The 17017-nt window shown below is 33.1% G+C and overlaps 1 protein-coding gene across 1 annotated transcript; it reads left to right on the top strand.

Moving 5' to 3' along the window:
- Positions 1–4119: 4119 nt before the first annotated feature.
- Positions 4120–6135, top strand: LOC149174357 (anamorsin homolog 1-like). Its single transcript, XM_089420821.1, has 4 exons — positions 4120–4179; positions 4307–4447; positions 5695–5890; positions 6056–6135. Exons 1-4 carry the CDS (start codon positions 4120–4122, stop codon positions 6133–6135), a joined length of 477 nt encoding a protein of 158 aa, XP_089276947.1.
- The last annotated feature ends 10882 nt before the right edge of the window (positions 6136–17017 follow it).

Raw genomic sequence — 17017 nt, 5'->3', positions numbered from 1 at the left:
GATAAGGATGAGTTATATTTGAGTTGTAATTAGTTAGCTCAGTTAACTGAGTTATATCCATTTAAATTAGTTCCAAATAGTTTGAGGAACTAATTGTGAGTTCAGTCAGTTAATGCATGCATGCATAAAACTAGTGTACTCCAGATAACTGAAGATTCTCTCATAAATAAGTCATGCATGTCTATTTATAGAAAGACCCAGTTGAGATTAAAGACAGGGACAATGTACTATCAGTTGCAAGAATTTTCCTATAAGGAAAACTCTTGCATGCAGAAGGAATTCATTCCTTGAGATTTGTGCAGTTTTGTAGGGTGTAAGATCAGTGTTACACATGGTAACATTAGGATCACCCAGGGAAAACTGCGCTAGGAAATAGGAGCTTGGAGGGCAGTGTGGAGGACTTAATGAGAAGTATATTTTGCCTATGAGCATCTATGAGGATTGTACTGAGAGCTGGCTAGCTGTGAGAGCTAAAGTTGTACGTAATCTTGAGATATTTTCACTTGTATGATAATACAGATAGCGGGTTTTTTAGCTGAGGCTTTCCCCTGAGTATTCTTCTGTGTTTCATGTGCATTGATTATGCTTATGGTTATATGTGTTCTGCTTGATCTTGCTCAAATCTATTAATCTTCCACAAGTTTGATTGTAGAAGTAGATTAAAGTATTTTGCTTTAGTTATATTGCATTATCAGGTTAATCTACAGTCAGAATTTATATAGTGTTGTAGCAAAGATGGCGAGGCCGAATAGTGGTAGTGCAGGGGGTGAATATGGCTAGATCCAAACAAGAGTTAGTGCAGAGGTCAAATGTGACTAGGTCTGAACAAATGTGGTTCAAGGGGCCCGAATGTGGACCGGGACTAACCATGTGAGAAATAATATATATATATATATATATATATATATATATATATATATATATATAGATATATATATATATATAGCTCTATATATATATATATATATATATATATATATATATATATATATATATATATATAACTCAAATTCAATGAGGAGTCTGTGATTACAATTGTATTGCTAATTACTTTGAATTAGAATAGTCTCTTGGTAGATAGATCAATCGCCTATTTCACGCCTTCCTTCTTATTCCATAGTCCAAGCATGGCTTCTCGTTCTACAATGACTATAATTCTACAGAAATGGAGTCATGATTGACAACCTTGAGTAAATGTTATCAGTTAGGATTTGGTCGGATAACCACGGTTCAACATAAAGAATTTGAATTCATTATAATGAGACGAGATGGAAGAAGCAATCAAGTCATCCACCATGTAGAAATTTAAGGAAAGAATTTGGACATTATAGTCAATAACTCGAATATCAGATTCGAACATGAGACATATGTGGTCATAGTTATTATTAAACCAGAGCCTTCTTTCGAAGAATCATCAAGCTTTTGATTTATTTATTCTTTGAAAACAAAGTGTCCCAACATCTGCCTTCATGTGTTAGGAATTGTAGTCCTTTTAGGCCAATCAAGAAAATGTTCCTGAACCTAGATGTTTAAGTAATGGGAACACATTCACTGATAACCAAAAGTTGTTGGAAGAAGGTGTGTTTTCGACGGTGGTTGATGGACCAACAATACATTTTATAGTGGACAAATTTTAGAATTTTTACTATATTCTATCATTTTTTAAGACTAAATAACAAAAAAAATTGACATCTCCACATTAAATTATGAATATCCTGAAGTTTCTGCTCAAACTTAAAATAATTTCATGTTTGCAGAAGAAAGTTTATGTCCTTTCTCTATTCTCCCACACATACCCTCTCTTCTGCACATCCTTTAGTCCGAACACATCCCCAGCTCCATACACATGTTGTTCCACACAACTACCGTTGCAGTTGATTTAGACAACTCACCACCACTACTGACACCCCCCATAAAGGACCTAGGCAGAGCACTAGCAATGTCAGGCATAACAGTGCCAATGTCAGAGCACTAGCAATGTCAGGCATAACAGTGCCAATGTTAGAGCACTCACTGACACAATGTCATTTACAGAATTACCATTTTTTTCATTTTAAAATAATTTGTCAAGCATTGGCAAATAGGAAAATAAAAATACACTCCACCAAGGGAATTAAGTCACATCAAGGCTCACTAAGCCAATGGAAAATTAGAAATAATATTTTCAAAAATTAGAAAAATAATTTTAAATTTACAAAAAAATGGAAGTATTGAACATTTTTCGAAAACTTTGGTTAAAGTTACAAAAAATTACATAAAATTGGCAAAATAATCCACAGTCAAGGGAATTTCAGCCAAGTGATTGCTATAGTCCTTGACTTTGCCAGGAACTAATAAAATAAATTGTTTAACTTTTCATGGGAATAGGAAATAACTAGGGATACTTGTCGATTATTGTTTCATAACGTTTTCAACCATATGCTCAAAAATACATTAGCACTATAATATGATCCCATTAAGTTCAACATCGCAAAAGAAAAAAAAAAAATACACAAAGTACTTAGAAATTTACTACTATGTACAATATGGTTATTATGATGATTACATGATTTTCCTTTTCTTTTGATCTCCTATAATAATTTTAACTATAGTAAAACAATACATTAGGAATGGAACTTCTATGTTTTTCACTTACCTACTATTTAATATAACTTAATAATTATTTAAAATTAACTTTTTTCATGCCCCAACACACAATTAGTATTAAAGTAAAGTACTCCCTCTAATGATTTAGAAAGTTTGTATGGGATGAAATTCACATTTGTGAATAATAAACCCTATCATAGTTATTAATAAAAATAAAAATATTATAAAATTTGTATAGTATGAATAACATTATTTATAATTATATAAATTACTTTTAATTTAGTGATATGAGAGACTATATAGAGAAATTGACTCAAATACCATATAATAATAATAATAATATAAAGCATAAACTTAGTATAAACCCTTAAATTACAAATCTGATTGTTATAAATCAAATATTATATTCTTAATATTAAATTCAATATTGTAAATCTAATATTATAACATCTATTAGTAAACCCAATATTATAAACCATGATATTAAGCTTTTTATTAGAAATGATATATTTAATAATAGAGTTTATAAATCCCTATCATATACTTAATAATTATTAATGGAGTTGCTTTTAGTGCAATTTTTTGGACTTTCCGGTGCCGGAATGCAGCTTAAAATTTTGGGGTGAAATCTTGATTTGTGTTAGTGAAAGTGGTTTTTGATTGTATATATGGATTCAACACCGTGAAAAATTTATAGAGCACTTCAATTGTGCACAGGTTACCCATCAAACTTGTGATTTCAATAAATTCCTGCTGGATTTTAGAGAAATTAGACCGGAAAAACCCACCAGAAAAGCTTCCAAAAAATCACATTAAAAACAATTCCATTATTAATATAATTATGCGTATACTTAAAATATGTTTATAAACCCATCAACCACATGTACTAATATAATTACACATTTATTAATATAATTATGTTAGTTATTTTAGCAATAAAATTACAATAAATTAAATAAAATTTTCAAAACATCGTTGAAATGGTAACATGATATAAATTCTATTCATGCGTGGAATTTGGTGAGGGTTTTGTCTTATTTTCTAGACTAAAAGAACCAATCGAAATCACGGCTATAACTTCTGAACACGGTTATAATAGTCAATGAAGAAATTGTGATACAAAACAATCAATCATGTGTCGTACCATTTGGGAAATTAATGTAGAATCTTTTAGTTTCAAATCTTTACAAATATTTCTATGCTCACGGAGTTGAAATTGTACCCTTTATGTTACTTCTTTTGTTGGGACCATGTAGGCGTGCTTTACTTGGTCATTCGTGTCGACCTACTTTGTGATGTAGATTTTTGTATCTTTCCAATTTTGATGGATTTTAGGCGATGGTCTTATTAATTGCATCATAGTGAAATATTTAGGCCGATAGGCCTTCCTTTGAAAGGGACTTTCGTCGTCCCTTTGTTTCCCAGGCTGACACCTGGCGTTTGGCATAGAGCGGGCATAAACCCTCTAACCACCCAAACCTTTATCCGCAGAATTCTGAAAGCGAGCGGTCATATGTTGGCTATGCGGGGAATATGCCCTCCGTGCTCGTCGCTCGTCGTGTATTCATGGATATTCATGAAGGCGGTTCTGCGGTTACCTAATTTTTAGTTGGAGTTTGAGACGTTTTGTTCGGAAGCTTCAGCGTTCATAAGCTCTAGTAGTAATGGCGCATATGAACTCTCAGTTTTGGCATTTCGCTCTTCCTGTTACGCTTGCCAGGGTCGATCCCTGCACCTTTCAAGAGATCCCTGCACCTCTCCCCAACTACGAAACATGCCTCTCATTTCTTCCTTGGCCGTTGGCGTTCTGCAACCTCGCTCTTCTGGTGCTCGAGGTGAAACCTACACTAGCACACCACAGGTATCTTTTTCCCCCTCAGACTTAGAAGTCGTTGCAAACCCTCCTTCAGTGTTACAAATCCTCTCTCTGAGGTTTTCACCAGGAATTTTGTTTATCTGTCTTGGATAAATCTTTCCCAATTTCACTTGGATCTTAGGTTCAGTCAACAGAACCGTAAGGTCTTCCTGGAAAGTTTTTCAACATTATCGCCCACTATACGGTAACCCTCACAGGTAAGGCCCTTGTTGAATATATGATGTTTCTGTTATCATAGGTCTTTTGTTTTGCATGCTCATCATCGTATACAACTTACTTTTCCCCTTCTTTGGAGGGGAAAGCTACAGGTCTATATTGTCGATGGCTTCCACAGTGCAACCGTGGCGGCAACAATTTCTCCTTACCCCAGAAGTGAACCAGGTCATTTTTGTGGCTATGTTTCCTCTAAGCTTACTTATTATTAAATTCTGTTATGGTTTTTCGAGAAGAGCGTCTTTTCTCTGTCGACTTGAGGGTTTTAAAATTATTATGGATGTTGAGCATTTTAGCTCTAGCCGGAACCAAAGTCAGTTGTTTTGTTTTCGTTTTTGTTAAGATCCAAATTACAGTGTTAAAATTTCTCTTCATAATTTACAGTGGTTATATTCTCCACTGAGTTTTCTATTGCCGAGAATGTAAGTAAATAGGTTTGACGTTATCCTTTTCCTGTACTGTTGGTTGCACAGGTTACTTGTAGGATACATATATGCATTTTGGTATTTTATGGCTAAACGCTTGGTTTGAAACAGTCCTGCAATTAAATCTTGCATGTTGGGCATGCCATTCCTCTTGTTTATATGGTAGTAAGTTCACTGTTTATTGTAGTTCCGACTCAAGGCGAAAACTATATTGCTTATATTCTGTTTATCTTAAGATAGATAATTGTTATTTAATATTTCCAGTATTGTGATTACAGTACAATATGTGTGCCTGTTTGTAAAACATGCTAAAAATATAACTGCTTAGAAGGTTCTTTAGTTGATAATCCCCAAGGGGTGGTTTACTTTTTCCTTTAGTTTAACAATTTCTGATAAATACTTCTTCTGTAGAGTAAAATCGGTCTGCTGGGTAGTCTATCTCATTTATGAGTTTTAGTTTTTCCTGTTATTAAGACAAACATTAGAACAGTTAGATCCAGAATATCCTTGCATGATTTTGTGTGCATTTGGAATTTGTGATAGTTATAGCCATATCTTTGACAATTGTTCCCTTTCATGCATTCCTCATTGCAGTTGAGAGCACAAAAGCCCACTTGGGAAACTGGATCATCGTTTTCCCTAAAAAATAAAGCTGTGCAGAAACAAGAGAGTTTGCCTAAATCTGACCCGTTGGGCGTAAAGCTAGACATGAAAGATGATTTGGAGGATCTGATAGATGAAGAAAGCCTTCTTTCTGAAGAGGATTTGAAAAGATCTTCATTGCCCTCTGGTTAGTAACAGGGGCTGGTGGCTGTTAATGTTGGTTTGCAGTTTATCCATTGGAAAGGAATATATATGATAGAATCCTCTTTAATAACGTTACAAACTTGATCAGCTTGGTCACTTTTCCCATCTATTCTTTCAATCCATATTTTGTAATTTGTTTGTTGTGCAGCCAATGACTATGAAGTTAGTACGAAAAGAAAAGCCTGCAAAAATTGTACCTGTGGCCGAGCTAAGCTGGAAGAGAAATAGACGAAGTTGGGCCTGACTGCAGAACATTTGAATAACCCACAATCTGCGTGTGGAAATGTATGCTGGTTCTTTTTAATCTTTTTCTCTTATTTCATTTCTTTCTCGGGAAGAAGTATTTGCAAATTGCCATCCCTATTTTGTGGAGAAAGGTTGCCAATTTATTTAACCTTTTCACCATTATGGTATTTCTAGTTTGTTCTTTTAGTTACTGTTTACGAGTATAATTGTTCTGTATAAAAGAACAGAATGCTGCGTTGATATCTGTCAAACTTCCTTTATGTCTCTCTTAATATACACAACTGTGTTTTTTAATGAAAACTTGAGTTTCCATCTCCATTTTTGAAGGAGAATCTTGGCTGTTGGGATCTGCAGCGTATACTATATTACAGTTACCGTATTTTATATTCCAAACTGTGAACAAGGTCACATACTGTAGGAATCAAAATGTAATATAACATTTGCTCATTTTTCTGATATAATGGGCTTAAAAGGTATATATACCACATACATATTGTTTTCCATCTATTGCGCCTTCTATTTTTAACAAGTTTGTTCTGACATATCAATTCCTCCATTTGACTAAAATGCTTTTACAAAAATTGCAGGTATCTCTTCCTGGCACACTCTTGACTGTTGATATGTGAGCAAAGTAGTGCTTTGAAGAGTTAACAATTAGTCATAAACCCTCAATCATTCCGTGCCATCCAAGTGATGGGTTGCTTACCTTTAAGCATTTCTAATGTAATTTCCGTTCAACCATTGAGTGCTTAAATTAAGCAATGGTGCAGCCTTATTTCTAGGTATAAATTATAATATAGTGTATGACAATCACAACTATTGCTGGCGTTATTAGGACTGTTAGTGTTACCTATCTACTTTTGTATCTGTTATATATGACATATGAAATGATGAATCTGGCCAGGGAAGGAATGTTTATAGCATCCCAACATTGCTTCCTTGAAGGAAATGAGTAAAGTACTTAATATTTGTTTATCAAATTTAGGATAAGTTTGATTTGCTTGGCCAGCTCTTTTCTTATGCTGTTTTTTCAATTACAACAGTCAGTAAGGGCTATTGTATTAACTATACGCACGATTTGTTAAGAAGTAATCGACCTAATTGAAGACATTCCCAACCATTCATTTGGGCAAATCTTTCATGACCATTCATTTGGGGAAAGCTCTCAAAAGGATGATAAATTGGTTTCCAGATCGGTTTTCTTTTGCCTTCCATTTGGTTGAAGTTGAATAGAATCACAAATTGACTCTCCCTGCCCTAAATGTGAATTGTATCCCATGATATCTTTCTTGCAGAGACACCTTTAAGGACTGTAGCTTTTACAAATGAAGTTAGACCGGATTTGTTCTTTTGATCGGTTTATTTTCCATTTGTAGCAAGAGAATACATCTTATATTACTTTGCAAAATAAGTAGATTACATCATGTGTCATGAGGGAGGACCTGGAGACTGCTTCATTTTGCCTCTTCCCCAGCATGGGTGTTAACACCCTTGTTCAGTGTATAGGGTCATTTTACCCTTATGGGTTTGACTAAACTTGTCTAGGCTTCCAGCCTCTTAACCGGGTTGAACTTTGTTTAGGCTTCCCAACGTTTTAGGCAGGTTGGAAATCCTAAATCCTTTTGTTACAACTTACGGATGACTCGTTTAAATGTTCTGCTGCTCGTCCTTCTCAAATTTATTAGTGGAGTTATCATTTTGGTCTTACAAAGCATAACCTATCTTCTCAAATTTATAAGTAGGGTTATCATTTTGGTCATACAAAGCATAACCAATCTTCTCAACCGGATTTGTTCTTTTGATCTGTTTATTTTCCATTTCTAGAAAGAGAATACATCTTATATTACTTTGCAAAATAAGTAGATTACATCATGTGTCATGAGGGAGGACCTGGAGACTGCTTCATTTTGCCTCTTCCCCAGCATGGGTGTTAACACCCTTGTTCAGTGTATAGGGTCATTTTACCCTTACGGGTTTGACTAAACTTGTCTAGGCTTCCAGCCTCTTAATCGGGTTGAACTTTGTTTAGGCTTCCCAACGTTTTAGGCAGGTTGGAAATCCTAAATCCTTTTGTTACAACTTACGGATGACTCGTTTCAATGTTCTGCTGCTCATCCTTCTCAAATTTATTAGTGGAATGATGAGTTATCATTTTGGTCTTACAAAGCATAACCTATCTTCTCAAATTTATTAGTAGGGTTATCATTTTGGTCATACAAAACATAACCAATCTTCTCAAATTTATTAGTAGTTCTCAAATTTATTAGTAGGGGTAGGGTTATCAATGATCATTTTGGTTTTATAAGAATAAGTTAATAACCAAAGGGCATAATAAGCAATGCATTAATTTTGTTTTAAAACTTTTCAATATCAATAAAAGGAATTTTGTAATTCACTTGATTGACAAATTAATCATTTTAGTAATTGAAAATTATGTGAACAGATTTAGAAATTGCAAGTTAATGATCAGATAATTATATTAAAAAAATTAGAAAATTCAGAATTACATAAAAAGAATTGTTAGGATATTGGAAACCTAAGCAGTTTGGAACAATTTTCTTTGGGAAATGCTTTGTTGGAAATGCTGCCCTGTTCTCTAGGTCACTTGAGCAGCTTGAAGAAGTTGTGGGTTTGTGATTGTGCAGAATTGAAATCTTGGCCCAATTCGTTGGGACTGTTGACTCAGCTGTCAACGTTGTGGGTTGGAGGCTGTGGAATACAGCCCTTACGATCAACAAATTCAGCCTCAGTCTTGATGGATCTGAGGCATCCGATAATATCATGGTTTCTAATGGAATCAACTTTTTCATAGCAATATATCAATATGTTTTGTAATATTATGTTTTGACTTTCTAAAGGCAATTATGGTTTTCAATGAAATATATTGGTAGGGGATAGTCATGGTGGTTATTGCCTTGGTCACTAGCAAGCTTCGTATATGCTTGGCCATCTATAGAGATTTTTTGATTTTGGGTAATTAATTTACTCTAAAATGAAATAAGACATTCAATGTGTTCTTTGTAATATAGATATAAATAAAACATCTAAAGAAAAGTAATTGCACAATGATCCAGGCCCCTTTCAACCTTTTCGGCTTATTTTCTTATATCAAACATTTGCAGGTTTCAACCAATTAACATTTCATTGAGTATGTATTTACAAAGCAATGATTTTGGGATCAAATCCCACAAAGCAATCCTATACTTGCTTTTCAAATTCCTTCAAGCTTTTGAAAGTAAAGTAAAACCAATGAATTATCAATATAATTTTAACATAATAAAAAACAATTAGAAAGCCTTTAGCCAACTCAAATTGCTCATTCGTTAGGCTTGAACCAACATCTCTTCTAGAAAATTCAATAATTTCGATTTAATAATCCTATCGGCCTCTCTTTGTACCTTTTGGGACAATTGCTAGTTAATAGGATATCGTAATGAAATATGGACATTTTAATGGTATCATAGTGGAATGTTTAATATGGAAACTTTTCTTGGTGTATGTTCAATTACTTGGGTATAAGTATGGTAATAGATTATTAAAAATAAAATAAATTACAAATATTAAGGCAGTAGTAATTAGTATAATCATATTTTTAAAAGAGGATGATATATGTCATTTAATATTATTTTTTATTTTGGAAAATTAATGGTGTCAATCAATATACATTAACCACTAATTATTTTTAATAATGTGATTGTGTTAATTGGTAGTTGGTATGTGTGGAGAGGATTAATACACAATTGTTTATTATGGTTGTTTACGATCAACTATGGTTGTTTATGGTTGATAACATTTAATTTTGGCGAAAATATATTTGACTACAAGTGACTATGGTTGAATATGGTTGGCCATGATTGTCCACGTTTAACTATACTTGACTATGATTGATTATGGTTCACTATTGTTGGCCATTTTGACTTTAGTTATTCGCGGTTGACAACATTTAACTATAATTGACAATCATAAATTATGGTTGCCCATGTTATACATGGCTCACAATGGTTGATGATGTTGACCATGGCTAAACATTGTTTGACCTTGTTGAACCATGGTTGACCATAGTTGACCATGATGTCTATGATTGACCATGGTTTATGATGGATGACCATGGTGCCCATGGTTGACCATACTACTCATCATTGTCCATGACGCCCATGTTTGTAATACACATGGTTGACCATGGTGCCCATGGTTGAGCATACTACTTATGGATAACCATGCTTCCCATAATTGATCATAGTTGGTCATGTTACACATGGTTGACCATGATAATGATTGTGGCCATGTTTCCCATGATTGACCATGATAATCACCGTGGCCATGTTGCCCATGATTATGGAAATTTTGCACATGGATGACCATGCTACCCATTATTGGCCATGGATGTCCATGGTTAACCAAGGCCAACCATGTTGACTATGGTTGATTAAGGTTTATTGTCATTAATCATGGTTGATTATGGTTGACCATGTTTGACCACTTCGAACATGTCAACAATGGTTGATGATGGTTAACCATGTTGATTATGGCTAATTATGGTAGACTATGGTTATCCATGACCTTGACCATGACTACACTACCTATAGTTGACCATGGTTGACCATCCTACCCATAGTTGATCATAGTTTCCCATGATTGACCATAGTTGTCCCCGGTCCTCCATGGTTGGGCATGTTGACTATGGTTGATTAAGTTTGGCCATGACTACGGTTAGCATTATTAACAATGTTTGACTATGTTGAATACGATTGCAGATGGTGACCATGTTAACTGTGCTAAGCATGGTTTGACCTAGTTGACCATGGTTGACCATGCTAACTATGATTTGACCTACTTGATCATGGTTAACCATAATATTGTGCGGAAACATAATACTTTGGAGCAGAAAAACTATTCAGAAGATCAGAAGCTAAAAGTTATGGTGATTCATTCAAAACCTTGCATAGTAAAAATTTTAAATTTATATTGTTGATTTTACTAATAAACGTTTTTACACTTTTTGTTAGGGTTTCATCTAAAGACAGATCATTTGTAAGAGAGACATAGTGGGAGAACTATGGAGCAACAAAATATTTTGGAACAGTAAAAAGATCAGAATTTAAAAGGTCTGGTGATTCACCCAAAACCCTGCATATCAAAAATTTTAAATTTCACGGTTGATTTTACTATTAATTTTTTTTTTTTTAACAATTTCTATTAAATTTATTCAAAAATAAAAATAAAAATAAAAACCTTATATAAAAAAAAAATTACTATTGATTTTACTAGTAAAATTTTTTACAATCTCTGTTCCTTTTTAGATTTAATTGAAATTAAAAAGAAGAAGAAGAAGAAGAAGAAGAAAAAATCAATACTTACCTTAAACCCTTGCTTCTTCTTGCTTATGTGATTACAAAATTTCACCTTAGGGTTTAACTCCCTTTACCACTTCACAGTTAAATTTTTTCATTTTAGGAATTTTAAATTTAATGGGTTTGTCTACTTACTATATATAGGGCGTTTGACATGTAAAGTACGGGGCATCACTTATTGAATTAAATCCAAACCCTGTCAGTCTTATCCATTTTTTTTAAAACAATGTATGTTTCATAGTGTGCTAATGTAATATAGCACATCGGTGTGCCCTATGTAATACAATGCACCGATGTATTATAACCATGTCGATTTTTTCTAGCCTGTTTAACAGTGCTCCTGATGTAATATAACACACCAACATGCCTCTGCCAAATAGCATCATTAAGTCATTGCAGTGCGTTTATCGTTACAAATTGCACCATCATGATTTAAAATTATTTTAAAAGATTAATTTTCACTAACGATGTTGAATAATTAAATGCCTAGTGCATTGAATGACTTAAATGCGCTGGTGCTTTGATTCAATAAATGCAACAGTTACTAGAGCTCTTTTTGGCTTAAACTTATTTGATTTATGTATAAAATATATTTAATGGATTTTTTATTGAATGGTATATGTTGTATATTGATAAAAAATGTCTGAGAAGGTGTCAAGTAACAAAAATATTGATCTACACAATGACAACACATCGAAAAAAGCAGAGAATGCAAGTTCCTTATAAATTCTTTACAAATTAATATGTTTGAACTATCTGTAAGTTTAACTAATATGCATTGGTTAGTGTGTGTCATGAAAAGCCACAAAATGAAGAAGTTTGATAATATTATTTCTAATCTAAGTGTAAAAGAGCGTAAAAGTATGATAGAAAAACTACAGAGGATGAATTAGGTGAATGAAAAAATATTATTCGAATGAGTTTTTTTTTTGAATATTCATTAATAATATACTTAAGAATATTAGATAACATGTTTAAAACAATCTATTAATTCATATATGTTTAACTTTCTATAGGGAGCAAACACGAAGGAAAAAATCAATGTCGTTTTAAGAAAAGAAAAATTATAGAACATGTAAATGGCGATGGATTGGTCCTAAACTCATCTGGAGTGTTGTTGGAGGTTAATGAAAGGGGGGAATTTTTTTACAAAACTATGAATGATATAGTGGAACAAACGTATAGACGTACTTTCCATTTACAAAAAAAAAAAAAAAAATCCAATTATTTCAAGAACCAAATAACATTTAAACTTCAAGAAGTGTTTCGAGAGAAATGGTCAATGAGACATGTCAGAGTTGTAATAGAAAACACATAGAATAGCTAAAAAAAATCATTCAAAAGGTAATATCCCTAATTAAAATGATTCTCTAGAATTATATGTATATATTACTACAAACCATTCATTTATTAATACCAACTTTGTTATATTTAGTTTTCATATATCAATATGAAAATAGTTTATTACTTTTTTCAGGAAGATTATTAAAATAACAAAGGATCAGCGAGCTGATATGAAAAAAATGATAGTAGAAATGTCCATAAAAGTGTACAAGGAGATGCTCAAAGAAATGGACATACTTGCATCACAGGAGGAACCATCTCAACAAAAACGCTCTTCAAATGTATGTAATCATGATTGACTTTGTACATATAAAAAAATAATTTAGCATTAAATATTAATTTTCAAGTATTTTCTTGTAGAAAAGAAAGCAAAATGGAACACATTCAACATATAAAATAGGACTACAAGGAGGAAAAATGTCGATATCAAAGTTTGTGAGTAATTGTTAATATTTTCTTATAATAACTCAAGGTTTCATTTTTGTATATTTTAAGTTGTTTTACAACAATCATCTTTGAATGTCTTCAAATAGGTGTTAACATACAAAGAAGAGTCATCAGAAGAATTGATTGACATTGGGTTAAATATGGGTTGTGAGTATATGTTGGCATATCAAAAATTAATTGTGGAATTTGTAAGTATCTATGTTATTTCTCTGAGTTTATAATTAATAATAGAAAAGAATACTTTATATTAAATCTATGATTTATAATTGGGTTTAAAACATGTAGGAAACAAAGTATGGAACTATGCTAGCAGAAGACTTGTTGCAACAAGGCATGAGACTTGGTTTTGAAACCATGTGTATAGTTTATGAGTCACTTCTTTCTATCGTACATTGCTATTCGATTTACATTGATTATATTATTGATTTCAATTTTGATTATTCTCACCAATGTAGATACACTCATTACATTTTATCTTTATGTTTGTAGATGGAGCAAGATCAAGAAGATTAAACAATCAATGCAATCAACCAAACATTTGTCCAAATAATCCAAGTCATGGAAGTAGATACAAACTTTCAAAATGACCAGTTTACTATAAATACCTCATATTCCTACTCTTGGACACCATGGTACTTTCCTCAGTGGGTTTTGAGACCATTTCAACAAGAATACACAAGATTCATGAACAAATCACAACAATTAAGACTTCAATGCTAATATTCCTAATGTACTTTGATTCAACAAGTTATAGGTTTTCATATACAGACCAAGATCAATGCACATGAATAAAAATTATGAATTACTAACATTTCACAACAAGAAATGATTTAGTGTAACTACAGAGCTTCGATTCTTTTAATAATAACATAATTTACAACCCAAAATTGTTGTTTATTATGCCATTCATACATAAATACTTTCCGTTCACATAGATTGAAGGTACATGCATATGAAAAACCTCAGAACTTTAGTTACACAGGGAAACAATGAGTTCCTCTCTTCTTTCCCTCTCTCCTCTCTTCTCTTGGCAGCTTCTCTTCACTTCTTATTTTTTTCTCTTCACCTCTCCAAACACTCTTTTCTTGTTGTTTCCCAAAAGGAACAGACTATGATAACCAAGAGTCACAAAGTGTGAATAGTTTCCCCTCATTCACAAAATAAGGGGAAAATAAAACTATTATTATGTTTGTTTTTCTTTTACAATAGAAAATAACTCGTCCAACTTATTATGAAAACAAAACTCACTCTCTAATGTAAATATTTACAACTTGCTACAAAAAATTCAAAAATTCCTCCCAACATTACCATGTGGCCATCCCATCACATTGATATGCTCTTATTTAGACTCTCATATCTTGTGCTCAATCTATGCACCTAGATTAGAATCATTCTCCTTTCGAATAATTTCATTTGGTGGTCAGGCTTCATAGTCTCCACATCCAATATCATAGTTCCCTTGACTCTTTATGTAATCATTTGGGTATGCACAGAGCAATACTTCTACAACATTGAAATCAAGCAGCAGGGTTGGCACTAGGTACGCCTTTATCGCTATCACATTCCTAATAAAATCCATGATCTAAACTACAATTTTTCATTTTGTTACAACATACAAGTTAGTTCTACTACATGAATTTACCTTCAAAGGTACATAATTTCAATGTTTGCTCAAGGAATATTTGGTCAATGTGGATTCGATTGGATGGATTCTAATATTTTCTCCAAAAAATGGGTCTCTGGCGTTTTTCAATGCCATTGAGGTTATCTTGGTCCCTTATGGGCCGATACCTGAGAAGTTTTGGCCTATTCAGGCTCTTTAGGATGATGGTGTGTCAATGGGTATCTCAGGATTCACTTGTGTGGAACATACATCCCACCTTTATCATGGAAATAGAGGATTGAAATATCGATAAGGGCTACAAGAGGCCAACAGACCTCCACCACGATCACACTGGAACAACCCAAGAAATTATTAACCATGATGTGAAGACAAAAAATATTTTCTTGACGAGAAAATTGTTATTAATGTGGTAGGTTTTAGTATATCAAAAGTTGGAGCTACACGTGACCATAAATATGTGAGTACTATAGAGAAAGGAAGATTGGCTACCTTTATCCTAAGAAATTCAAGAGAGCATTCTTATGGTTGGCCTAGATCATTTCAAAGCATAAGTGCAAAGGACTCAATATTTCTTTCAATACAGTTACCCCTGTAACAACAAGGATGTTTCTTATAATGCTATGTCTGGTGGGGTGTAGGTGGTTGAACCTCAGGAATACCTATTTCAACTAGCATATGTGTTAGTATCCTTTGAAAAACCTTCTTAAGCCCTGGAATATGGATCGGGGGTGATTGGGATGCAAGAAGAGCCACTGTGTAGCCCAATCTAAGGTTGGGAGGAGAGTTGCAGTCCTAGACTCAGTTGCCGAGATTCATCAGAGATAAGTTTTTCTTATGTGTGGGTTGTGCGATGAGGTTCATGTCTCTATTATTGAATTTAGTTTGTACTAATAGTTTAGAATGCATATTGTATAATTTGGTTGTACTCAAATCGAGAATGTGGTTGTTAATAATGTGTATTAATAGTGCTTATACGATGTTGGTTGAATCATTGTGTGTAATGCAATTCTTATTGAAAAACTGGTCACACCCTGAAACGCAGCCCCGTAGGTGAATGTCCATGTTATTTTGTTGAACTTTAACCTAAAATACTAGAAAGCGAAGAGCCTAGAATGATTTTTTTGTTATACATACGAATGGCTATATGCCTACATAATGAGAGAACACAATTATGAGTCTTGAGTTTAGGTTAGTAGGAACATACATCAGAAAATAAAAGTAAATCTTAACTTTGCTAGTGAATCAATTAGGTTGTTTAATAACCACAAGTCCGTTGAATCACGCCCAAAATTTACCACAAGGAACATATATTTGATTTCCAGATTCTAAGTTCTATTAAGAGTATGTGTTTTAACTAGAATTAGGATACAAACAATTTTAAAATTATCAAGTGCATTGATTGGTAACCTTAATGAAAATAGTACATCGACACTCTGCATTTTCCATGGATATCATATTCTTCCAAGTAGCTACAATTTTGGTTAAGCTAATCCTATGTAATATATTTAATAGGGCCAATGGAGATAAATTATTTGGGTTTTTGCAAGTGTTGTCCAAACTCTTTAAGGAAGTTCATGTGTATGTTTCTTTTTTCTATTGTACAAGGGTCATTTTTTTTTTTAATCTATGGGAACTTGGAAGCTATGAGCCCCAAATCCACATTGTCACTATCCCACTTCAGTGAGGGGAGTCATCTAACTAAACTAGTGCACATATTTTTATAGGATTTAAGCTCACCGTGGTCTAAACCTGGGTTATATGCATGGCAATGAACCTTCCCACCACTATACTCTATCTCAACAAATGGTACTAGTTGATGTATTATGAGATATTGAATCCTATAAATGATTCAATTGTTTCTTGTTGGCTCATATATTTTAGTAGTTTCTAAATTAATGATTACTGAAGATTATTTACTAATTTAACAATTTAATGTAAAATGGGAGCTACTGACAAGCTAATTGACCTTTTTGTTTGAGAAGAAAACTGATATATTTATGGAAGGAAATAAATTTTCCTCCCTTCACAGTGTGTAGGAATACATCATCATACAAATATAACAACTTCCCTACATATGCAACAAGTAGGGAAAGAACAT

Source organism: Pinus tabuliformis, chromosome 4_1, assembly GCF_031772625.1.
Source record: "Pinus tabuliformis cultivar Carrire ecotype Pingquan chromosome 4_1, CPIR1, whole genome shotgun sequence".
Taxonomy (NCBI): domain Eukaryota; kingdom Viridiplantae; phylum Streptophyta; class Pinopsida; order Pinales; family Pinaceae; genus Pinus; species Pinus tabuliformis.
This window is presented reverse-complemented; position numbering and strand designations above follow the sequence as displayed.